Below are 26931 nucleotides of genomic sequence, written 5' to 3' on the forward strand. Positions count from 1 at the left end.
TATAAAGAACTAATGAACTCAAGCATAGCTTCCTTCATCCTTTACATCTTGCATGTTACACCCAAAACCCAAAACCATGAACATTTGTACTTTAGTTGCTATACGCCGGGGCAGATTTTTCTTTCGAAACACTTAGTGTTCCTTTCATCCCAAACGACACAAACTGGCACTGTATTCTACAAAATCTCCAGTGGCTTTGTAATTGCACTCCATATTTTTCTAATAAATATATTGAACGAACTAAGGAGGGACTATGGAACTCAATCACTTGCTACCGTTACTCTCCAATTTTTTATTGAGGTCTATCCTCCTCGGTACTTAAATAGGCTCAATGATCGATTTCTACGTTTTGTCATAAACCTAATTGGTTATTACTAATTACGTGAGATTTAAGTCATCCCTTCCAATCTGAAAATGACTTCTTGTTTTCCACGGAAGTCAGTCCCTTAAATTTAAGCAGGGGATGTAAATATGGATATGAAAAAAGATAACCATAATTATTAACTGATGAAATACAAAAAAATTGAATTAAAGGGAACAAATGACTTGGAAGGTATTAACTGATGAAATACAAAAAAATTGAATTAAAGGGAACAAATGACTTGGAAGGTACTTTGCTGGATATATTGGTCTTCAATGGCTGAAGCCAATCTCTCTTCCACTTTGGAAGGTGCACATCAGTGTCCTTTTATAGAGGTCTATAATAGGTTAGGATGGGTCCTGATTAGCTTTCCTTTGTTAAGCTAGATTTGTTCTTATTTTTGAGGAATTAGATTTGTTTGATCCTTGATTTCATTTTTAAATTTTTTTTTTTTTTTTTTTTCGAAAAATAGCATAACGGAAAACATTCTCTCTCTAAACATTCTCTCTCTATAACGTTCACCTATACGCTCCCCCCCCCCTTTGGCTGACCGGCGACTTCTGACGCCGTTGACGGCGTCGATTGAGCCGGAGAAGGTAAGGTCGTACCTCTCTCCCATCCCTGATCTCCCTCTCCTCCAGTTCCCGCTATATACTCGCCCCCCCCCCCCCCTCCAGCTCCTTTTTGTCTCGTCGCTGCGGTCGCCGGCGGATTTAGGGTCTCGGCCGGCTCGACTTTCGGCAACAGCGTAGGGTTTCCGGCGTACTCCGGCGACTTCGGCGACTTTCCAGCGGTAGCCGAAGACGTACCAACAGTCTTTCCGGCGTACTCCGGCGACTCTCCAGCGACACCCCGGAGACGTACCAACAGTCCTTTTACCAGCTACTTTATTTCGGCAACAATCTTTTGACATCAATTCGACGGATCCAGCAGTTAGCCGGTGCACCGGTGACTTCTAAACTTTTTATTCATCTATCCACTTCATACAGCTTTTGATTCCTTCATAGTATTTTGTTCCTGTTTCCCTGTTTCTGTTTGTTCCTGCTGCTGTAGCCATTTTGCTGCGTCCTTTCCTGTTGCTTTGCTTGTGGGTGTAGTGGTGTTTGGCTGCTTTTTTTGGAGATTGTTGTTGAGTGGGGTCCCGGACTATTACATCGCTCGACTTAGCTATAATTTGTTGGATAGACTGTCCTCGACTACCTCTTCTACTTTGCTTTGCTTGTGCCTTCTATTTCCTGCTGTTGCTTTATTACTATCGTTGCTTGTTTTCGTGTGGAGCTGTGGCTATGTGCTTTATTCCTAATTCTTAGTTCTTGGCTGTTTTGTCTTGTGCAATCACTTTTTAAAAAAACGCAACAACAATTGTGTATTTCTTTTTCGTCAAATCATTGTTCAATTCCCATTGTCTGTTGTCTGTTGTTGCTGTTGCTGTGGTCGCTTCTTAGTTTTGCTTCGGGAGGAGTCCTTTGAACGTGTGTGTGCCCTGTATCCCCTTGCTGCTGCTTTGATATTGCCTCCGGGTATATCCTTATATTTTCCTATTTTTTCGTGTAGTTGTGGCTGTGGGTGGTAATGGGTTAGGGTCATGTCCGAGGGGGTTGGGGCGTGGGGCTGCGGCAGGGGCGGGAGATGGGGAGAGAGCGGGAGTGGGTGGGAGGCCAAGGTTTGGCCGAGGGGGGGGTAGTGGGGGGCGCGTGGATAGCGACGGTAGGCTGAGGGTTGGGTCTTGGAATATAGGGACCCTTCAGGGGAAGTCCATAGAGCTGGTGAAGATTCTTAGGAAGAGAAGGATCAACCTTGCGTGTGTCCAAGAGACCAAGTGGGTAGGGTCTAAGGCTAGGGATGTGGACGGTTACAAGCTGTGGTACTCTGGGAGCGACAGGCGTAGGAATGGAGTCGGCATCTTGGTAGCTGAAGAGCTTAGAGGCCAGGTAGTGGAGGTGAAGAGGATCAACGATAGGTTGATGACTATTAAGTTGGTCATTCGGGGGTTTACCCTGAACGTGTGCAGTGCCTATGCGCCGCATGTGGGATCGGAGGGGGAGGAGAAGATGCGGTTCTGGGAGGCTTTGGAGGACGTGGTGAGAGGCGTGCCCAGTTCGGAGAAGATTGTTGTAGCAGGGGATTTCAACGGGCACATCGGGGCGCTACCGGGAGGCTTTGGGGATGTGCATGGTGGTTTTGGTTTTGGGGAGAGAAATGAAGAGGGGGCGACCCTATTGGAGTTTGCGAGGGCGTTTGGGCTGGTGGTGGTGAACTCGGGCTTCCCGAAGAAGGACGAGCACCTGATCACTTTTCGGAGCGCGATAGCCAGGACCCAGATTGACTTTTTGTTGCTTAGGAAAGGGGATAGGGCGTTGTGTAAAGACTGCAAAGTCATCCCGAGTGAGAATCTTTCGACCCAACATAGGCTCTTGGTTATGGATTTGGGTATAAAGAAGAATAGAAAGAGGAGGAGTAAGGAGTGTAGACCGAGAATTAAGTGGGGCGGTTTGACGCCAGTGAATGCGTGGGAGATAGGGGAGAGGGTGGCGGGAATGGGGGTGTGGGAGTGTAGGGGGGATGTGGATAATATGTGGGACAGGGCGGCAACGTGCATCAGGGAGAATGCGAGGGAGGTGTTGGGTGTTTCGAGGGGCCGGGCCGGACATCATCGGGGGGATTGGTGGTGGAATGAAGAGGTGGGGAAGAAAGTGGAGACCAAGAAAGAGGCGTATGCTAAGTTGGTGGAAAGTAAGGACGAAGAAGAGAAGCGGGTAAACAGGAAAGAGTACAAGCTAGCGAGGAAGGAGGCGAAGTCAGCGGTCACGGCAGCTAAGACGGCCGCTTTTGAGAGCTTGTATGCAGGGTTACAGGGGAGAGGAGGGGAGAGAAAGTTGTTCCGACTCGCTAAGGCTAGGGAGAGGAAGGGTCGTGACCTCGATCAGGTGAGGTGCATTAAGGGGGAGGACGGTAGAGTGTTGGTGGAGGACGGCCACATAAAGAAGAGATGGCAGTCGTATTTTCATAAGCTCTTGAATGACGAGGGGGACAGAGCTATTGTGTTAGGGGAACTGGAGCACTCAGGGGAGTGTCGGGATTTTAGCTATTGTAGACGTTTTAAGGTAGACGAGGTTAGACAGGCAGTCCGCAGGATGCGAAGGGGTAGGGCGACGGGGCCGGATGAGATACCGGTGGAGTTTTGGAAGTTCGTTGGAGAGGCTGGTGTCAGGTGGTTGACTGCATTGTTCAATGAAATTTTCAGGACGACAAAGATGCCCGAGGCGTGGAGGTGGAGTACCATGATCCCCCTCTATAAGAATAAGGGGGACATTCAGTGTTGCAATAACTATAGGGGGATTAAGTTACTGAGTCACTCTATGAAGATCTGGGAGAGAGTGGTCGAGGTGAGGCTGAGACGGATAGTGTCTATTTCGGAAAACCAGTTCGGATTTATGCCCGGCCGCTCGACGACGGAGGCAATCCACCTGGTATGGAGGTTGGTGGAGCAGTATAGGGAGAGGAAGAAGGATCTGCACATGGTGTTCATCGACCTGGAAAAGGCGTACGACACAGTCCCCAGGGAAGTGCTTTGGAGATGCTTGGAGGTGAGTGGAGCACCGCAGGCATATATCAGAGTAATTAAGGATATGTATGAGGGAGCGAAAATCCAGGTGAGGACGGCGGGAGGAGACTCAGAGCATTTCACTGTCCTGACAGGATTGCACCAGGGATCTACTCTTAGTCCCTTTTTGTTTGCGTTAGTAATGGATGTGTTGACGCGGCGTATCCAAGGGGAGGTGCCGTGGTGTATGCTTTTTGCAGACGATGTAGTCCTGATAGATGAGACTCGAGGGGGTGTGAATGACAAATTAGAGTTGTGGAGGCAAACTCTGGAGTCTAAAGGGTTCAGGGTGAGCAGAACTAAGACAGAGTATGTGGAATGTAAGTTTAATGACGTGAGGCGGGAGGATGAGGTAGTAGTGAGGCTAGATGCACAGGAGGTTGGGAAGAGGGACAAGTTCAAGTATCTCGGGTCCGTGATCCAGAGTAGCGGTGAGATTGACGAGGATGTCTCGCACCGTATTGGGGCGGGGTGGATGAAGTGGAAACTCGCATCGGTGGTGCTGTGTGATAAGAAGGTGCCGCCCAAGCTTAAAGGCAAATTCTATAGGGTGGTAGTCCGTCCGGCTTTGCTGTATGGAGCGGAGTGTTGGCCAGTTAAGAACTCCCACACCCAAAGAATGAAGGTGGCAGAAATGCGGATGTTGCGCTGGATGTGTGGACTGACCCGAGGGGATAGAGTTCGGAATGAGACTATCCGGGAGAAGGTTGGTGTGACTTCAGTGGAGTGTAAGATGCGGGAAGCACGATTGAGATGGTTCGGACACGTGAAGAGGAGGGGCATGGATGCCCCGGTCCGTAGGTGTGAGAGGCTAGCGTTGGATGGTTTTAGACGGGGTAGGGGTAGACCGAAGAAGTACTGGGGTGAGGTGATTAGGCGGGACATGGAACAGTTACAGCTCACCGAGGACATGACCCTAGATAGGAAGGTCTGGAAGATGCGAATTACGGCAGAGGATTAGGGCCAGTTCGGGTCGCTAGTGTAGGGAATAAATGGGTGGGGGTGTATTCCTGTTATGATTCCGTATTCGATGTTCCGTGTTCCGTGCCCCATGTTTATTACGAATATGTGTGCTTTCCTCGGCTTTATATTCCTGCATTCATGCTTTACTCTGTTTTATATTCCTTATGGGTGCCGTATCTATGTTATGTCATCTGCTTCTGTGCTGTACTATGTGGTTGTGCGATATCTCGTGACTTGAGCCGGGGGTCTTTCGGAAACAGCCTTTCTACCTCATCAGAGGTAGAGGTATGGACTGCGTACATCTTACCCCCCCCCAGACCCCACTAAGTGGGAATACACTGGGTTTGTTGTTGTTGTTGTTGTAGATTTGTTTGATCCTTGGCTACTAGTGGCAATGGGTTGGATTTTCTTTTTTAAGAATTCTAACCAATTAAGTTTTAAGGTACCAACTTATTAAATGTTACTTTCTCTTTTTCACTTTGTTTGTCGTAGTTTGATTTTGTTTGCCATAGTTTGACTTGACACAAAGTTAAATAAAGAAATGAAGACTTTTAAAACTTACAACAACAACATAGCCAGTATATTCCCACCAAGTGGGGTTTGAGGAGGGTAAGTGTACGCAGTCCATACCACTACCTCAGATGTGAGATGGAGAGGTTGTTTCCGGTAGCACTTGTGTGGCTATAGAACATTTGAAACTTTTGTTCTTAAACATGCCGTAACATTTTTGTGACTAGAAAAAAGCTTCTCATTAAGGAAATATAGAATGTGGCTAGTCTTTTTGGAACAGATTTGATAAGAAATGGATCTTGGACATAATTTAACCCCAAAAACTTGTTCATGAGGTGAGGCTTTCCCAAGGCCATAAAGAAGACAAGTTGCCAAGTTGCCAGATCTACCACCAATATGGGATACTAACACTCCCTGCACTCCCAAGCATGGAAACTAGAGCGTGGACATTATAATATGGGGCTCAACATCGTGTAAACAAAAACTTGGGATTCGGTGTGGGATACTAGTTAGCCCCGCACGTCCATGCATTGAAACTGGAGTGGGGATAAAATACTATGGGAGTCCAATATTGGTAACAGAATTGGGATACCATGATTTTTCTAATATGTAAATAGTATGTTGTGTTCTTTAGAAAAGTACACAATTTACAGGAGAAAAAAAATCAATAAATCTGAAACTTTCCTAACTTACCGGATATGATTAGATTCCATGATCAGATGATACAAATTATCATCATTACAACGAGAACAAAAAAAAAACAGTTTGTTTTCACAAGTGGGTAATAATACAAATCAACATGATCTAATATTATATTCTCATTTAACACCTTTCCTTCAGAATGGAAGTCCATAGGTGCGAAACTCCGATTGGATTTAGAAACCCCCACGGGTTGAGCATTGTCTTTGGCCAGGAGAGTGATAGAGACCGTCCTATGGTTGAGGCTCCAGAGCATGCTCTCAGAGAGGAACAACACTTGGACAGTGAAAGTTCACTTCGAAGTTGTTTAGTTAGATGATCATCCAGCTCATAACTCATGCCTACCCGACCCACCCATTAAACAACCATTGATTCTCAACTGATCCAAAACACGTCGAGGAAGAATGACCCAGAATCAATGACATAGTTCCGACCAATGAAAATTGAATTTATTGGATCAAAATTCTAGAAAGGGTTGAATACAAGAATACCAAATTGCATTCATTATTTTACATTTGAATAATAGATACCTTTTGAATTAATAAATTTCTTTTTATACCTCAGTCTTTCTTGGAACTTGTGTGAGAAGGTAAAATATCCGACAACATATGATATTAAATTCTTATTGTCGCCTTACTATCTTCAGGCCACATGTGTTGTGCTGTTTTGTCTTATAGACATAATACAATTTTCTTTGTGAGAAACTAAAAAGATAAGTATTGTTCTCACATTACTTAAATTATCCATTTTGGGGGGTTCCATACAGTACTTTGATAATAATTAAACTATGCTGGGGATAGGGGTGGTACAATGTGTCTTGTGTTTAACACCTATAAATTGATGTGCCTTGTATTCCTCAAATCTTCTAGTCTTCAATATATCTTCCTGTTCTCCTACTTATTGCACCTACATGTACTGAACTCGATGATTTGCATCTTTTTTCTCCTTCAACACTTCATTCTTTACTAATTGTTGATGTATTATTTCTTTTTATGTATATATCTCCTCTTTTTATGTGATCGGGTTCAAATGAATCTTATCAACTTTTTGTATCTACACTCGAGTGCTATTGCGATGCTTGTCTTCCACTGAGTCATCTCTTGCTCCTCTATGCTTGAGATGTAGTCTTGTCATAGTCTTCCTAATCCAAATGTCTTGTTATTGTATGAAGGAAGTGCCGGTTGTTGAGGTTTGTGATGCATTTAAGGTCGCAAGGGGTATGGTTCAGGCCTTACAAGAAAATGCTGGAAGGTTTGCCTCGATGGTTTCTGTTTTTTGTGAGAGGCTTGGTTGGCATGACCTTGAAGGCTTAGTATCGAAATTCCAAAATCGTGTCTCATTTGGAGTGAGGGCAGAGATTGTAGAGCTTACCACCATTCCATATGTTAAGGTAACTAAGTTTGTCTTCCCTTTATGTTTCTATTTATTTTGGTCAAGATCTTTGAAACTAATGAGAAGTCACCAGGGTTCCCGAGCTCGAGCACTATATAAAGCTGGTTTTCGAACACCTGAAGCAATTGCTGAAGCATCAGTTCCTGATATTGTCAAAGTACTTTTTGAATCTTCATCATGGGTTGACCAAGGTGAGCGTATGATAATTTGGGACCACATTGACAGCCTGTTACTTACCCTTATGAGAATGCTTCATCTGCTGGACGGAGACCATTAATTTTTTTGTTTATCCATGCAGTGGTCTATCTTCTTTTGACATCCCTACATTTGAGAAGCAATGTGGAAATAGTAATTATGATGCTTATGACTCACTTTCATATGGTTCTGCAATGTTTACTGCCTATCATAACAAGCAACAGAAATTGAAAAATATAATGTCACCATCATTCGTGTTACTTGAATATGCTTCTTCGGTTCTTCCTTCTACCGTTTCTGTTTCCTCATAGTACGCTGGACTATGTGCTCTTATTCATTTGATGCAACACTATAGTCTCCACTTTCTGTTTAAGAAAGAAACCACAGTTCAATATATTGTACTTCTGGTGAAATGCATATTTCTGCTATCCCCTTATTCCTTCTGCTAATATTTCTTCACATTTTCATTTGTGCTCATCAGTTCTCCAGTGGTGTTTAAGATGAATTCATGGGTAACCATATTAAATGATTATTATGTTTGTTAATTGGGAAAATTGTTTTATGCACTATGGAAGGTTCTGCACAGCGGAGGATCCAAGTAGGGGTTGCAAAAAAGATAAAAAATGGTGCACGCAAGATTGTTCTTGATAAAGCTGAGGAAGCAAGGCTTGCTGCATTCTCAGCTTTCAGGTCGCTTGGACTTGATGTTCCAATGCTTGCGCAGCCTGTCATATCTACTGCTGCTGGACATGCTGCTCACAAAGAAGCTAGTACCTCCTCTGCAGAAGGGTCAACTAGTAGCTTTGTTAGCCTGGAGAACGCAAAGCAAGTCTTCTCCACGTCCTTAGAAAGAAGTAAGGAGGTCAATATCACTATTCCTGATGCAGGAGCAGAAAATGCAAAAAGGAAAACAGTGGTTGACAAAGAGACATTTGATGTAGAAGGATCTAATGGCCTTAATGGCGAAGTTAATGAAACTGCTCATCAAATTGATAATGCAAAGACTTCCCCTTATCCAACTTTAAAAATTAAGAGCATCGAAAGAGGTGGTACGTGTACCAATCATAATCTTGCTGGGAAACAACACTGTGAAGGAGCTGAGATATGTAATGGAAGAGTCAAAGAAACATCAGAGAAGGGTCCTATGAATGCTAATGCTGTTGCTGGTGGATTTGATTCTTTCCTGGATCTCTGGGAAACTGCTGGGGAGTTCTACTTTGATGTCCATTTTAGCAAAAAGTCTTCACTGAACAGCATTGCCCCATTTGAAATATATGGCATAGCCATTTGTTGGGAAGATTCTCCCGTATATTATGTAAATCTTCCGAGGGACTTATTTTGGTCCAACAGCAGAAGGAATAGCCAATCACTGCCCGTTACCGGTGGTGATATTGGGAATGTTCTACCACCAAATCTTCAGTGGGAGATAGCAATGCACCGGTGGAATAGAATTAGTACCATAATGAGGAAAAAAGATATAAAGAAGTTTACATGGAACTTAAAAGGTCAGATTCAGGTACTCAAGCATCCTACTGTTTCAATTCAGAGATTTGGTGGGTTGAGTCTTTTGCTCAAATCTCTAGAAGTGGATCTTATTGACAACAATTGCTATCTGTTATCTCCTGTTCTCGTTCAAGATGCAATTGACTTGTGTATAGTAGCTTGGGTGCTTTGGCCTGATGAGGAGAAAGGTTCTAACCCTAGTATAGAAAAGGTAACTCTAGTGTCTTGTAATAATCAGCTTGAGCATATTACATTTGTTCGCATGGAGGTTATTGCTATTATACAGAGTGCTGCTTTTCTTTCCCTTCGTAAGGTCTATGAAATACTGTCGCTAAGTTATCAGTGAACTAGATAATCTTGCCTTTGTTGTTCTGGAACATCCAGTGATGGATCATCATCTTATATGTTTCAGTATCTGTTGATACTATTTTGACTGGGAGTGGTCCATTGAACAGTTGATGATTATAAGTGTATTAGTGTCTAAACTTTTCCTCTAACATCGCCATGTTCCTGCAGGAAGTAAAGAAAAGGTTATCCGCTGATGCTGCTGCTGCTGCTAATCGAAATGGTAGATGGAAGAATCAGATGCGACAAGTTGCTCATAATGGTTGTTGTCGTCGAGTAGCACAAACACGAGCCTTGTGTTCTGTTCTATGGAAACTAGTCATTTCTGAAGGACTTGTTGAGGCACTTGGAGCAATTGAAATGCCATTGGTAAAAGGATATTTGCATGTGATCCATTTCTAGTGTTACGATACAATATTTTAATCTCTTCTAAAAAAATTTCATTGCGAATGTGGATCATCTTTCAATCCAACTTGTGATGGGTTGGGATTAAATAATGTAAAATAAGGAAAGTGCAAGCCTTTTCTGCTGTTGTTTCTGTGGGGGCATCAAAGCTATCAAACCTAGTAACTGGTCAAACCTGTAACAATTTAATTTGTTACTGTGCTACATTCTGGAAAAGGGGACTGACCCCTAGTTTTTGCAACTTTCTTCCGGTTGCTATAGAGGAATTCAAATTTTTTTCTATAAATAAATTATTGTCCATAGAGAAGTTGATCCTTTCCAAATATTTTAATGCTTGCCCTGCAGAAGACATCAAACTGGATCATGTGTGATGAATTCTAATTTTCTTATCCAATAAATCATCTTTAGAAGAAAATTGACATAGGCAATGTGTTCTATTATTTTTGTTCTCTTTCTTTATGCAAGGCAAAACAAGCTGGCATGAGCCTTAATTTATAGGCCAAGTACATGTCAGTTGGAAAAAGGAAAGAAATACGGGTATCTTTGTACCTTATAGGGTGTTGTATCAAGAAATATGCTTTCTTTAATTGTCCTTCCCCTCTTTCCACATGAAGAACTAAAAAAGCATCCATTGAGGCATGGCATCTATTATTCACTGTCTAATCGATTCAAGTATTCAACAATCTATAGAAAAATTATTTTTTTCACTTTCATAATTTTAAATAGAGTATATATGCAATGAGCTGAAGTATCTTTGTCTAGAAGAAATCCTTTCTCACTATTAAGAATGCTTTCACCTTCATCTCCTCCTTTGTATAATATAGATGCCACTGTACCTGTTTGGTTCTCAAGCAAAATAGAACTGCTTCATTTTTCTAAATATTTCAAGCTTTTATACTAGAAAGGACTACAATCCCTTCATTCCTGTTTGAAGAACAATGATTTCAATATCCTCCTCAAGGAAGTTTATATTACTTGTAAAAGGTGTCATTCTCAAAGTTGAGAGTAATGGATATTATGTGTTTATCTTGTAGGTCAATATTCTTGCAGACATGGAACTCTGCGGAATAGGTGTTGACATGGAAGGATGCCTAAAGGCACGACAAATTCTGGGAAGGAAGCTGAAGATTCTGGAAAAGGAAGCTTACAAGTTGGTTGGCATGACTTTCTCATTGCACACAGCAGCAGAAATTGCGAATGTACTCTATGGGCATCTACAGCTTCCTATTCCAGAAGGATGTAAAAAAGGAAAACAGCACCCTAGTACTGATAAGCATTGCTTGGATTTGCTGAGGTACTGAAAGATTTTTCTGTTAATATGATCCCTATTGAAGGGATATATGTTCTTGCCGCGGAACTGACTTTTTCCTACTGCATGACTATGTTTTTTATGCAGTTATCTAGGGTCATTGTCTTAGTAGGCATCTTTGTGAGACTTTTCAGAGAGTTCATAGGGTTTCAAACCAATCTTTGAAGGTTTCGTAGGCACCACCTAAATCAACATTAGGTTTTTATATAGTTCTCTCACTTTAGTGAATCAAAAAATTTATGCAACAAAATTTCAGAGTTCTTGAGAAGTAAACAGTTATACCAAGAATATTGTGGATAAACAGATTAATAAATAAAGTGCTTCTAAAGAGTTCTGAAATCTTACCAGTTCAAGAAGAAAAATTTTGAATTGCCGCTTGGAGAAAGAGAGAGAGAGCATGGTACATAGAACAAAATGACGTGCGAGCTTTTTGGGGAATAAATTAGTGTTTTAAAAGAGTCTGAATGGTGTTAAAGAGGTAGAGGTAGGCCAAAGAAGTATTGAAGAACGGTGATTAGACAGGACATGACACAGTTTCAACTTGCCGAGGACATGGCCTTAGATAGCAGGTTATGGAGGACACCTATTAGGGTAGAAGATTTGTAATAGTAGATAGTTAAGCATTGTCTCGCTTTTGGTTACATCGTATTCAGTCGTAGTATCACTCTTGTTGTTTCTTGTCCTTCGATTTCTGTTAGTGTGTTGTTTCTTGTATTTCGATTATCGTAGTATTTGTTGTAGTTACTGTTCCTTTTCTCAGACTGCTTTGTCATGCTCTCTATAGTATTTTGCCATAGTTCTCCACTTCATCATTTCTTTTTTGATCTGCTTTGAAGTGCTTTTCCTTGAGCCGAGGGTTTATCGAAAACGTCTCTACCTTCCAAAGTAGAGTAGGGTTTGTGTACACTCTATCCTCCCCACTCGTGGGATTACACTGGTATGTCGTCATTGTTCCGAATGATGTTAAGACTCTTCCTCAGATCTGACCGACTCAGATATTTACAGACCTAGTAAGAGCTTCTTCTTTTTTTCCCAAACACTCTTAATGGGCTGAAATCTAAGCATTCGGATTCAGACCTTCATTAAGTTTGTTGATTTTCTTACATTAGGCCTAGTGTTCGATAGGAGTTTCTTTAGTTTGTTAGAGATTGGTATTTCAGTTGTCTATTTGGAGAACCTCTAGTTAGAGAACCCTAATTTTGTTTTAAAAGAAAGTTTTGAATGTTGGAGTATATATTGACAATTCATATGGCAGACCCCTAAGTTCTTAACAGTTCGGGTTCAGGATCAATATTTGTTTATTTGAGCAATATGTGACGTTGTACTTCTGATGTCTGGTAGTTAGTGAGAAGTACCATCTCCTCCAGCTATAAAGCTAAAGCTGGTGGCCTTTTAAACTAATCCATCATGTAGTTAAGTTTTCTTGGTTTCTAGAGCATCAATTTTCCATTTGCTTGTTCGTTTTGATCATTAATGGGTATGCATATTCATTGCTCTTCTGAATTCCATGGTGTCTTTCTGATTGTTGATATGGTATAAACAAAAAGCTCAAAACACTATGGTGGGTCAAGTTCTATTCTCTGGTAATTCCTACTTTTTGGCGATCATATTTAGCCATACTGTAGGATATGCAGTAAGTATTGCACATCTATGTAATTTTCATTTACTGTTTCTGTTTTGACCTTTTATATCTCTGGATTGAAGTTTTCCCCCCTTTTTTCAGGAATGAGCACCCGATAGTTCCTATAATTAAAGAGCACCGTACACTAGCAAAACTCTTGAATTGTACATTGGGGTCCATTTGTTCACTTGCTAGACTATCTATGAGGACACAAAGGTACACACTACATGGTCATTGGCTCCAGACATCAACAGCAACAGGGCGACTGTCAATGGAGGAACCTAACCTTCAGGTTTCCTTTTATTTTATTATCATTTATTGTTAGTGTATCATCCTCTAAGATAATATAACCTATGTTGGTTAATTTGTTTTACTTTGTTTATCTAGTGTGTTGAACATATGATTGACTTCAAAATGAATAACGAGGATAAAGACCTTTGTACGCTAGATGTCAACAATTATAAGATCAATGCTCGTGATTTTTTTGTATCTACTCAGGTATCTCTTGGGTGATCTCAAGTTACTTCTAATTGGGAAATTATCTTTTCTGATGGTTTCAGTTAAATATTTTATTTGCTCTATTGCAGGAGAATTGGTTACTGTTAACAGCAGATTATTCCCAGATAGAACTGAGATTGATGGCCCATTTCTCTAAAGATTCCTCGTTGATCAAGTTGCTTAGTGAACCCCAAGGTGATGTCTTCACTATGATTGCTGCAAAATGGATAGGTAAAACAGAGTCCATTGTGAGTCAGGAGGAGCGAGATCAAACTAAAAGGTTGATTTACGGCATTCTTTATGGAATGGGAGCTAAGAGCCTTGCAGAACAAATTGATTGTAGTTCAGATGAAGCTGCTGAAAGAATCGAAAGCTTTAAAAGATCTTTTCCTGGTGTTGCTTCCTGGCTACAGGAAGCAGTTACATCCTGCCGTGAGAAAGGGTGAGATCAATTCGGTAAAAGTTAGTTTCACCATTTTTCAATAATTATTTTGCAAATGAATGTTTATATGCCCTTCAAAAGTAAGTAAAAAGATCTGAACCATACAAAATGCAGTTAATCCCGAGGTCGCCATTTCGTCCATTTTGTTATGATAATATATGCAGATAAAAGAATATTTGGTTGAAGTGCTTGAAACCAATTTGATCCTCCTATGAATTGGAAGAGAAATAAGAGAAAAACTTAGCTTGATTATTCCGTCAAGCTATTGGGTTTAAATAGCTAAGTTTACATGTCCTAAAAAAGGAAAGGAAATCAGTACAAATTAAAACCTAACTGATACAAATCAATACCTAATTAATACCTAATTATAATGAGAGTAAATCAAGCTACTTGCTATATTGTGATATATGCTATAAAATATTTATAAGATTATAACACTCCCCCTCAAACTTTTGCATACAAATTATATGTACCAAGATTGTTACACAAATAACTCGTTTTGGGACCGGCTAGGGACTTGGTAAATATGTCTGCTAGTTGATCACTTGACTGCACGAACCTTGTGACGATGTCTCCTAAGAGTTACTTTTCTCTGATAAAATGACAATTATCTATATGTTTTTTCCTCTCGTGAAACACTGGATTCGATGCAATGTGGAGTGTAGCTTCATTATTGCACTCAAGTTTCATTTCCTTAGTATCTCAAAATTTCAACTCCTTCAATAGTTGCTTGATCCATATGAGTTCACATGTTGCCACTGCCATAGCCCGACATTTTGCTTCTACACTAGATCTAGTAACCACATTTTGTTTCTTACTTTTCCAAGACACCAAATTTCACCTAACTAGAACACACTATCCAGAAGTGGATCATCTGTCAGTGGGTGACCGTGCATAAACTGCATCTGAATATACAACAATTTTCTCATGTCCTTGGTCTTTGTAAAATAGTCCTTTCCCTGGAGCAGATTTTATATCTCTTGATTTTATATATTGAAGAATACGAATAAGTGCATTCCAGTGACTTTCATAAGGAGAATTCAAGAATTGACTTTCAAAATTTCAACTCCTTCAATAGTTGCTTGATCCAAATGAGTTCACATATTGCCACTGTCATAGCTCGATATTCTTCTTCTGCACTAGATTCGGTAACCGCATTTTATTTCTTACTTTTCTAGGACATCAAATTTCCCCTAACTAGAACACATTATCCAGCAGTGGATCATCTGTCAGAGGGTGACCCTGCATAATCTGCATCTGAATATCCAACAATTTTCTCATGTCCTCGGTCTTCGTAAAGTAGTCCTTTCCTTGAAGCAAATTTTATATATTGAAGAATATGAGTAACTACATTCCAGTGACTTTCACAAGGAAAATTCAAGAATAAACTTACAACACTAACTGGGAAGGTAGTGCCGAGTTGAGTCACGATCAGATAATTCAACTTTCCTACCAACCTTCTATATTTTCCAGGATTGCTAAAAGGCTCCCCTTGTTCTAATATGAGCTTAATATTTGAATCCATTGGAGAATCAACAGGCCTACAATTTGTTGTCCTTTTCTCCTCAAGAATATCAAGTGCATACTTCCTCTGTGATATAACAATTCGTGATTTGGATTGAGCAACCTAAATGCCCAAGAAGTACTTCAATCAACCAAGATCTTAGTTCGAAAGTATGGGAAAAGGTTATGTTTCAATTTGGCAATTCTCTCATCATCATTACCTGTGATAACTATGTCATCAATCTACACCACCAAATATATGCACAAACCTGAAGCAAAGTGATAATAAAATACAAAATGATTAGCTTTATTTTGTACCATGCCAAACTCCTGAATAACCATGCTAAACTTCCCAAACTATGCTCGAGGAGACTGCTTCAGGTTATAGAGTGCTCGTTGTAGTCTGCACACCATGTTACTAGACTCCCCATGAGCAATAAAGCTAGGTGGTTGCTCCACAGGTACCTCATCTTCGAGATCTTAATAAAGTCAAGTTGTTTCTCCATATATACCTCATCTTTGAGATCTCCATGAAGAGAGACATTTTTAATATCCAACTGTAGATAGGCCAATGGTGAATAAGAACCATGGATAAAAAGAGATGAACTGAGGCAATCTTAGCCACAGGAGAGAAGGTATCACCATAGTCAAGACCCAATATTTGTGTATAACCCTTGGCCACTAGTCGAGCCTTCAGGTGATCAATCTCTCCATCGAGGCCAATTTTCACTGTATATATCCAACGACAACCAATTGTAGACTTAACTGGAGGTAAAGAATCAAGCTCCCAAGTACCACTAGAGCGTAAGACAGACATCTCCTTAACTATAGCTTGTTGCCAGCCTGGATGAGAAAGAGTTTCTCCTGTAGTCTTAGGAGATAGGATGAGGGTTACATAAATAGAATAGGTCGGTGACAAACGATAATAGCTCAAACGGGTATTGCTAGAATGAGGGTTACGAGTAGAGAGATTACCATTTTGAGTGGTGATTGAAGAACATTGTGTAGACAAGTCTTCAACAAGCAAGGATACTGTGGCAAGCGTGAATCGTGTGGACGTGAATGACAATGATAAGTCAATAGAGACGGAGGTGCAGCGGTGGAAGATATAGCTATAGATGGTGATGTGAAATGATAAACTATGGTAGGATGCCTAAAAGATGGAAATGGTAGAGCCTCATAAATGCCTAATTGTTCAATAGGAAATAATGTAAAGTAAGGTTGACCTTCAAAGAAAGTAGCATCAGCGGACATAAGGTATCGCTGTAGGTGAGGTGAGAAGCATCGATATTCCTTTTGTATCCTTAAATAACCGAGAAAGACACATTTAAAAGTATGAGGAGCCAATTTGTCGTTTCCTAGGATATGGACAAAGCATGTGCTCCCAATGACATGTGGTGGAAGAGAAAACAAGGTTGACTTGGAAACAAAATAGAACGTGGAACTTGATTTTGAATAGCAGGGAAAGGCATACGGTTAATCAGATAAGAAGAGGTGAGAAACTGCATTCCCCAAAAACGCAATGGAACGTTTGCTTGTATAAGAAAGGTGTGTGCGGTTTCAACAATATGCCTATTTCTTCTTTCCACTGCCCCATTTTGTTGAGTAATGTAAGGACAAGATGTCTGATGAAGAATGCAATGGGAAGACATAAATTGTCGAAATTGAGAGAATAATTGTTCGCTTGCATTATCATTACAAAAAGTGTGAATTGAAACACCAAACTGATTTTGTGATTTTGTATTTCTGCACAAAAAGTTTGAAATATGGAAAATAATGCAGAATGATCTTTCATTAAGAAAATCCAAGTACACATTGAGCAATCATTAACGAAAGTAGAAAAATACTTAAAACTCAACATAGGACTAACCCTACTAGGACCCAAACATCTCAACAACAACAACAAACCCAGTGTATTCCCACCTGGTGGGGTCTGGGGGGTAGGATGTACGCAGTCCATACCTCTACCTCTGAAGAAGTAGAAAGGCTGTTTCCGATAGACCCCCGGCTCAAGACACGCGGTACCACAAAAACACATAGTAAAGCACAGCACAAGGTTACAAGATTACATAACATAAATACGGCACCCATAAGTAATCTAAAACAAAGGAAAACACACAGATTCATAATAAAACATGGGACACGGACTCCTAACAGGAATAAACCCCCACCACGTAGTTCCCTACACTAGCGACTCAGGCTGGCCCTAGTCCTCTGCCCTGATTCGCATCCTCCAGACCTTCCTATCTAGGGTCATGTCCTCGGTGAGCTGTAACTGCTCCATGTCTCGCCTAATCACCTCACCCCAGTACTTCTTCGGCCTACCCCTACCCCGTTTAAAACCATCCAACGCTAGCCTCTCACACCTACGGACCGGGGCATCCATGCCCCTTCTCTTCACGTGTCCAAACCATCTCAATCGGGCTTCCCGCATCTTGCACTCCACTGGTGTCACACCAACCTTCTCCAGGATGTTCTCATTCCGAACTTTATCCCCTCTAGTCAGCCCACACATCCAGCGCAACATCCGCATTTCTGCCACCCTCATCTTTTGGATGTGGGAGTTCTTCACTGGCCAACACTCCGCTCCATACAACATGGCCGGACGGACTACCGCCCTGTAGAATTTGCCTTTAAGCTTAGGCGGCACCTTCTTATCACACAGCACCCCCGACGCGAGCTTCCACTTCATCCATCCCGCCCCAATACGGTGCGAGGCATCCTCGTCAATCTCACCGTTACTCTGGATCACGGACCCGAGATACTTGAAACTCTCCCTCTTACCTACCTCCTGTGATTCCAGCTTCACTACTACCTCATTCTCCCGCCTCACGTCATTAAACTTGCATTCCACATACTCTGTCTTGCTTCTGCTCACCCTGAACCCTTTAGACTCAAGGGTTTGCCTCCACACCTCTAATTTGTCACTCACACCCCCTCGAGTCTCATCTATCAGAACTACATCGTCTGCAAAAAGCATACACCACGGCACCTCCCCTTGAATACGCCGCGTCAACACATCCATCACCACTGCAAACAAAAAGGGACTAAGAGTAGATCCCTGATGCAACCCTGTCCAGACCGTGAAATGTTCTGAGTCTCCTCCCGCCGTCCTCACCTTAGTTTTCGCTCCATCATACATATCCTTGATTGCTCTGATATATGCCAGCGGTACTCCCCTCACCTCCAAGCATCTCCAAAGCACCTCCCTGGGGACTTTGTCGTAGACCTTCTCCAGGTCGATAAACACCATGTGCAGGTCCTTCTTCCTCTCCCTATACTGTTCCACCAACCTCCGTACCAGGTGAATTGCCTCCGTCGTCGAGCGGCCAGGCATAAATCCAAACTGGTTTTCTGAAATAGACACTATCCGTCTCAGCCTCACCTCGACCACTCTCTCCCAGATCTTCATAGAGTGACTCAATAACTTAATCCCCCTATAGTTGTTGCAACTCTGGATGTCCCCCTTATTCTTATAGAGAGGTATCATGGTGCTCCACCTCCAAGCCTCGGGCATCTTTGCCGTCTAAATGAACTAAATGAAAAAGAGACTCTACACGATTATTAGGACAACGTGGAAAAGTAGCTCGAGTTTGCTTTCCCAGTTGACACAACTCACAATCTAACTTAGATAGTCTGGACAAACTAGGTACCATCTTATGAAGTTTAGACAAACTAGGATGTCCCAATCGTCTATGGATTAAATCTAGAGAGTCAGACACCGAACTAACTGTAGTGGACCTGTGGCAATTAAGGTAATAAAGCCCATCAAACTCACACCCTTTGCCTATCATCCTTCTCATACTGAGGTCCTATATAACAAAGAAGTCTCTGAAAAATGAAACGAAACAATTTAAGGACTTAGCCAAACGACTGATTGATAGAAGGTTATAGGAACAATTAAGGACAAAAAGAACATTATTCAGAGTCTAGGAAAGTAAGGGATTGGCTTGACCAACTCCAATTGGCCTAGTCTGATAAGCATTAGCTAACATTACAGTGGGAACGGATCGAGAGTAAATGATATTAGTTAATACAAATTTGTTATCGAAAATGTGGTGGACTATAAGATACAAGCAACAAGATTACTAGTCTAAGCAATGAAGCTATTGATGGAGATGTCTGCGTACTCAACTAATTTTGAAGAAAGTCATTGTATTCTACTTCAAATAAACACAAAAGTTGATTTGTTGGATTACCACTTGGTTCAGTTGGAGCAACATGAGCATTCTTTGGTTTACCATGGATAGAGTGGCACACATCACGGTATGACCCAATTTGTTACAATAGCCACAACTTAGCCAAGGTTTCCCAGAGTGACCTCCATATCGTAGAAAACTCTATAGGTATCACCAGATGACTAGACGACATAGGTCGGCTAGCCAGCCGCCACAATCAAGCGAATAGGTCATCCATAGCGAGAACAGTGGGGCTAACCAAAATTTGACTTAAAACATCTTCATACGTTGCTCCAATTGTTTTTCAACACTTAGTGGACATCAACTCAGTAAACTATTCCATAACCGCCTGAACCTGTCCAGGATAGGTAGACATATCCGAATCCTGCTTTTTAAGATTAGTCAACCTAGAAATAACATTATTAAAATGAGAGATGTCATTTGAGTAGAGCCCACAAGCCTTTTCCCAAATCAAGAAGCAGGTTTGGAATAGTCGGAACAACGACATCAACTTCGAATTAATAGATTTTCGTAATAGACTACACAATTGAGCATCAATCTTCTCCCATTCGCCCTTTTCTTTTTCATCAACATCCTTAGGCTGTTTAATCAAGTGGTTCTGAACTCCTTGTCCCTTGTACCATAGCTGAACGGAGGAAGACCAAGATGAGTAGTCTGCACTACCTATCAAGGGTTTGGTGGTGATTGAGTGGTTGAGGTTACTTGAAACCACATATTTAGAACTAAAAATAGATGAACTGAGGGACATAATGTAATGTTACAGAATCTGAAAATTCTGCATTTTACAGGAAGCAAACAGTTGTCAAATATGAAAAACAGAAACAGTCGCCGAAAAAAATTTGATCTCGTCGGAATCTGGAAATTCTACAATTTGCAGGAAGATGGAAGCAAACATTTGCCGGAGTATGGAAAACAGAAAATAGTCGCTTTTGGGCAGAATCTGGAAGCTCCGATCGATGCGTGAAAGCGCATGGGCTGGCTGGTGATGGTGAAGCTTACTGGGTTATGCTGTGCCGGTGGTCCGAGTCTCGTGGTGTTGTTGGTTTGATCACAACACCTTTGAAAATTGAGATCTTTTCGGACAATCAAGAAAAATAGACCGAGAAAAAAAAAGAGTTTAAAATTTCTCTGCCAATGTTGCTGACGTTAACTAGGTTCTGATACCATATGAATTGAAGGAGAAATAAGAAGAAAACATCCGCTTGATTATTCCCTCAAGCCATTGGGTTTAAATAAAAGTTTACATGTTCTAAAAAAAGGAAAGGAATCAGTACAAATTAAAACCTAATCAATACAAATCAATACCTAATCAATATATAATTACAATCAAAGTAAATCAAGCTACTTGCTATATTTACATATATGCGATAGATATTCAAAAGATTCTAACACCTCCTAAAATCAAGTCATTTTTGTTTGATGTTTTAATTTTTATCCGAGAAGGCACTCTGGTTTATGTCTACTACTCTTCCTTCTCCTTTTATCATGTTAAGCCTGTATAGATCTAGTTAGTGGTAGCAACATCATCCATATTTTGCCTTATGCCTGCCCCAGCAATCACACAAACCCTGGTTCCGTCCTAGTTCATGCACATATGTGTTTCTTATAAATTTCTTGCTGGGACTCACATTCAGGGTCACTTTATTGGCAGTGTTGCACGTAGTGAATCATAAGTTTCATTTTTTGGTTCCTTCTCCTGTGCACTTACTGAAAACTTCTTATCTTTTGGATGACAAATGCTTGCCGAACTATCTGATTCCTATACGTCATCTGGGGGATCTTCTCATGCTAGGAATCTTCTTATGGATTAATGTATTCATCTTTTAGATTTTGTACTAAGTCATTGTTACTCTCTCTCTCTCTATTTCGTTCTCTCACCCTCTTTCTCTATCTTCTCTCTTATTATATATCTTTTCTTTAATCTCTTAAATCTTCCCATTGCCTTTTTCCCTTATATCCTTCTGGTCGTACAACATGCACTCGAGTCATTACACCTACGAGTAATGTTACTATTCATTCGTTGATAGATGTTGACGTGAGTTTTTTTAGTTCAGGCTGGAAATAGAAGAACATGTCTACCATTTCATACATGTGTTGTTTTATATGAAATTGCAGGTGGTTGATCGGCCTCATATGTTGCACACCTCATTGATGGCCACGTTTATCTGCTTAAAACTGAAAATGAATGGCTTTGCAACTGGCTTTGCAACTGTGCCTTTCTTTTAATAGCTTGATTTTCGTTCTTTCCAAGTTACTCATATTTTTTAGTCGGTGCATTATTATATTCTGTTGCATGTACAACCTTTTGTACTGGTATTTTTTCTTGAATCGTTTCCCTCCTTGCTTTTTTGATGCAGTTATGTAGAGACCCTCAAGGGACGAAAGCGTTTCTTGGCAAAAATAAAATTTGGAAACAGTAATGAAAAGTCTAAAGCTCAGAGGCAGGCTGTGAATTCTATCTGCCAGGTAGTTTTGCTTTCTTTTCCTCTCCTGCCCTCATTCTTCCCTTCCTCAATCAATTGGTTTCTCTAGTTCCCCATTAATCATAGCCTTCATTGTATCTATGGTGGAAATTAGGGTTCAGCTGCAGACATTATCAAGATTGCAATGATAAACATCCACCATGCGCTTGATCATTTTGAGAAGTCTCCGTCCCATCCTACGGCTGATGAAAAGTTTCATGTGCTTAAAGGACGTTGTCGGATCATTTTACAGGTAGTTTTCGAGTATTCTCCTCATGAACAGAAAATCTTTCACTTGGTTCTTCATATGTTTTCAATTATGACACTGACAAATTCACACCTCCATTTCTGATACTCTCAGAAAGCGCTTGTTTATCTCTAAAGAATAAAAGGGATAAAGCAGTCCACATTCTTTTTACAGTAACAAATTATGTTGCGGTTCATTTTGGGATGTCCCAGAATGTTCTACACACTTGCATGAGCTGTACTACAATCTCAAAAATTCAAATTGGAATTAAACATGATAATACTTATTTGATCGTTTCAACTAAATGATTCTTCTATTACACTGATACAGTTCTAGTTTATTGGTAAAGTTGTGTGCTTGTCAAATGTATCACAATAATGCGACAGGAGAACAATTTTAAATATTGTTATGAACTCTTTTTATGTGTTTTCTATGAACTGAAATATGGTTTAGTTTGGTAAGAAAGCATATAGTGGTTGATTTATACTGTTCGGATGATTCTATCAGACATTTCATGTATTTCTAGTTATGGAAGTGCTTTTAATCTCTAGTAGGAAGACAAGAAATGTCTATATCTCATCTCCCTCTTAGCTCCGGAAGCTATTAGCTTACATTTGTATTTGAGTTTGTTTTGGTTAAAAATTGATCACTTGCTTCGGACATTGCTAAGGTTCACGATGAATTAGTACTTGAGGCTGATCCTTCTGTTGCAAAGGATGCTGGATTGTTGTTGCAGATGAGCATGGAAAACGCTGTTTCTCTTCTTGGTAAGGGATCATAGCAGACTAAATCACTAAATAAATGGCTGACTGGATTTTAAGTCCTAGTTTATCTGAGGTTTGTCTTGGGGGGATGCTGTGGAAGATCCTCTGATTGACTCAACTTTAGTTAAAATGGACTAAATGATCTTATGTTCTTTATTGCACTTTCTTTCCTCTTGTAGAATTGATATTCGAGTTTGTGCTTAGATTAGTTCATATGGGTTTGTCTGCCAGTTCCACTGCATGTGAAACTGAAGATTGGGAGCACGTGGGGATCGTTGGAGCCTTTCCAGGCAAGAGAATGAATAGGTTTGTCTAAGTGTGGACATCTGTTCGTATAGTTTAAAACTATCAGTTGTTTCATGCTGTTCAAACAGTATGAACAGTGGTTATTTCCAGGTAGCCTAAAGATGCTCTGGTTTCAATATTGTTAATACACTCTGCTATCTTGGTGGCATTTTAATTCTGACTATTATCTTTATTTCGGTGAAGCAGTTTCCCCTCAAACAAGAAGACAGTCTATCTGACAGACTAAGCAATGATGTTCACATGGCATGCAGCGGTATGTAACTTCATGTGCATTAGCTGCTTGCCAAGGTTATAATGTGCTCTTTGTTACAAGCAATATCTGATTGATGGATCAGGTTACTTGAAGGAAGTGGAAAGGACAGAGGAAGGGGCTTCTCTCTTAATTGGAAAAATCTGCACTTGTTGGTGCTCTGGTAATTACTTTCGAACTATGACATGAAGTAACCAATATTGTGATGAGGGTGCTCAGAACCAAGGCCATATTCAGTACTTTTAAGAGCATTAGATGTCGAGGCTTTTTCCTGATCGTCTCCCGAGCATGCTGCTTCACCACGTTGTAAGCCGACGGAGCATCTTAGAGAGGGAATGTGCTAAATTAATGGTTAAGAATTTTACCTCACTCATGTAGATCTCAGAGAAAGCGGATGCTGGATATTGAAGTGTCAATTAATGGCAGAGCAATACCTATCATGAGATCAAAAGAGTTGGTCCAAGTGGTGGAAGACTTCTAGGTGCTTAATTCTTGATGCTTAAGTTTCAAATCCTACTGGAGCCTTGTGGCTTGACTCATGCTCTTTAGTTTTGCCATGAATGGTTTCAATGGGGTTTATTGGTCCCCAAAAACCCAATAAATAAGGGAAAAATAAAATTTAGAGGGAAACAATGAGCATAGGATAATGACTTCTCCATTGGCTATAAGCCTTCAAAGCTTAGTTGAGGGCTCGAGGCGGATCTCCTAGAACATTTTGGGGTTTTATGGATTGTCGTGCGAGGGTATTGAATGTCTACTGGTGCATTTTCTGCTCTATATTCCCTGACATCTAATGTTTGTGGAATTGGTTAATGGTGTTTGAGAAAGTTAATTGCTGTATTTTTGTCTCTCTTATGGAGGAACAGCCTGGGACCTGGAAGATCCACATGCTGTCACATCGGTAACAGAGGGTAGAGATAGATCAATCTCAGGGGGTTGGGTTCTGAAGGCATGCCACAGTGTAAGCTACTTTCTTGGCAGTCAAATTTTGAAATATAGACCCCGCCCAGAAAGGCTGTTTTCATTGCTTGGAAGACCTCATAGGTAAGTTACTGTGATGCGAGATAACTACGGAAAATTCAATTTTGACTTGCATTTCTCTAGGTTGGTGTTTGTATTGTAAAGGTGCATGGATAAAAACTCTGGCACTTTGAATCTGCTTGGTGCTCGACGGAGACAATTAGAGGAGTTTGATGGCAAGTGGAATCCAGATGGTGTTTGTATTGTAAAGGTGCATGGATAAAAACTCTGGCACTTTGAATCTGCTTGGTGCTCGACGGAGACAATTAGAGGAGTTTGATGGCAAGTGGAATCCAGATTAATTGAAGTCTACTTTTGCTTTAGGCAGACTATTGATGTTTTTGTACCTAGCAGAGATAGGTGGAAGAACACACAGAAATAAGAGTTCAAGGTTGTCTTGAAACCATTGAACTAATAGAAATAGAAAACAATGTTGGCTTAGATCCAGGATCTTCCCTTATTAACATGGTTTTTGAGCTATATTTATTTAAGGAAATAGAAAAATAAAGCAAGATGAGTTTACGTAGAACATTTCCTTAACCAGTTTCCATGTGGCAATTACTTCATAATAAATCCCAGTGGATGTAATTTAAAAAAAAAAAAATCCCAGTGGATAGCAGTGGTACTTTATGCAGTGTTCGGCTGCTTGTGTTGTAAACCCAAATTGAGACAACTGATCCATTAATTTTTTTTCTTGTTGAATGATATGGAAAACAAGAAGTCATGATCTCCATAACAACATACATTCAACCAACCATATTTACATCGTTCATGATTAACACACACTTAACTAGTACTTGCATCAGGGCATGCATTATTACACAAAACATTGCGATAAACGGTATTTACATCAGGATAATACATTATTACACAAATCATTGCAGCTATTACATCAAAGGAGCAGGTTATGATTCATCTTTCTCCATGTTAGTCTTCAGCCATTTTAAGAACTGCGTTTTGTGAAGGAAACAGCGCAATTTGATCATCCATAATAAAATGGCAAATATGCTTATCTCCGGGCATAATATTGAGCAACTGAAAAACCAATGCCTTAGGATTTATGGATGCAGTATCCTCATGGCAGACTGATACTGCATTAACTTTTGTTCCATCAGAAATAAAAGGAAAACCGACCATAAGTGATCGGTTTTGCTCAATTTCCGACCACACTACCAAATATATATATATATATATATATAATTCATTATTATTTATTAAAATAGAAAAAAAAAATCAAAATAAACTGACCACAAGTGGTCTTTTTTAAAAAAAAAAATAATTAATTAAATTAAAAAAAATCGACACAAGAGGTCGGTTTTCTTTTAAAATTAATTAATTAATTTTATAAAAACTGACCACATATGGTGGGTTTTCATTAAATTAATTAATTAATTTTAAAATAAATGTGGTCGGTTTTTTGTAAAAAAAATTCAGAAAAATCGATCACTTGTGGTCAATTTTTTTGATAATTTAAACAAAAAAATATTGAAAATTTCCAAAATACAAATATTAAAAATCAAATTATTTACACAATCCACCAATAATTTACAAACATTAAAAATCAAATCAAATTATTTACAATACAGTCCACCAATCATTTAATATACAATCAACCAACCACCATAAGAATACAAACATTAAAAATCGAATTATTTACAAAATTTATCAGAGGTTCCAAATCCAAACTATAAAACATACAAAAGACTAAAAACTACAACTCACCATCCGCATCTTCATTCTCAGTCTCACCCATTCTATTATCAATATTTCATTGATATATCCAGCTATAATCAGGTTACATCTACACAATCAATCGCATTCAAGTAATAAGTTCGAGTCACAAAAATTCACATTTCAAATACCTACACCTAAACATTTTCAAGTCACTAATTCACTTCACAAGTTACTAAACTAAACTAAATTCAAAATGAAAAGTTCACGTTTCAAGTACCTACACTTAAACATTTTGAAGTCACTAATTCACTTCTCAAGTGAACACATTTTACTAAAATCAAAACGCATGTTCACATTTCAAGTACCTAAATTCAAAACAAAAGTCACAAATCCATAATTCAAGTAACTACACTTAAACATTTCAAGTCACTAAGTCACTTCACAAGTTACCTAACTAAACTAAATTCAAAATGAAAAGTTCACATTTCAAGTACCTAACACCTAAATATTTTCAAGTCACTAATTCACTTCGCAAGTTACCAAACTAAACTTAATTCAAAAATGAAATGTTCACATTTCAAGTACCTACACTTTCAAGTACCTACGCTTAAATATTTTCAAGTCACTAACTCACTTCTCAAGTGACCGCACTTAACTAT

At 40.0% G+C, this 26931-nt stretch overlaps 1 protein-coding gene across 3 annotated transcripts in view; it reads left to right on the top strand.

The window, feature by feature from the left end:
- Positions 1-25268, top strand: part of LOC107839069 (helicase and polymerase-containing protein TEBICHI) — a 44678-nt gene extending 19410 nt beyond the window's left edge. Inside the window, exons 15-29 of one of the 3 annotated variants that reach the window (XM_047395800.1) lie at positions 7309-7527; positions 7603-7720; positions 8300-9438; positions 9744-9941; positions 11012-11271; positions 13010-13199; positions 13295-13405; positions 13495-13847; positions 21907-22015; positions 22127-22264; positions 22929-23025; positions 23202-23418; positions 23515-23581; positions 23664-24703; positions 24810-25268. In XM_047395800.1, coding sequence (XP_047251756.1) covers positions 7309-7527; positions 7603-7720; positions 8300-9438; positions 9744-9941; positions 11012-11271; positions 13010-13199; positions 13295-13405; positions 13495-13847; positions 21907-22015; positions 22127-22264; positions 22929-23025; positions 23202-23338 — 3069 coding nt within the window. In that variant the 3' untranslated portion in view covers positions 23339-23418; positions 23515-23581; positions 23664-24703; positions 24810-25268. Of the gene's footprint in view, positions 1-7308; positions 7528-7602; positions 7721-8299; positions 9439-9743; positions 9942-11011; positions 11272-13009; positions 13200-13294; positions 13406-13494; positions 13848-21906; positions 22016-22126; positions 22265-22928; positions 23026-23201; positions 23419-23514; positions 23582-23663 lie in introns of all 3 variants that reach the window. The other 2 variants (XM_047395799.1, XM_016682418.2) reach the window with 2 other exon arrangements.
- The last annotated feature ends 1663 nt before the right edge of the window (positions 25269-26931 follow it).

This window comes from Capsicum annuum, chromosome 8, assembly GCF_002878395.1.
Source record: "Capsicum annuum cultivar UCD-10X-F1 chromosome 8, UCD10Xv1.1, whole genome shotgun sequence".
NCBI lineage: Eukaryota > Viridiplantae > Streptophyta > Magnoliopsida > Solanales > Solanaceae > Capsicum > Capsicum annuum.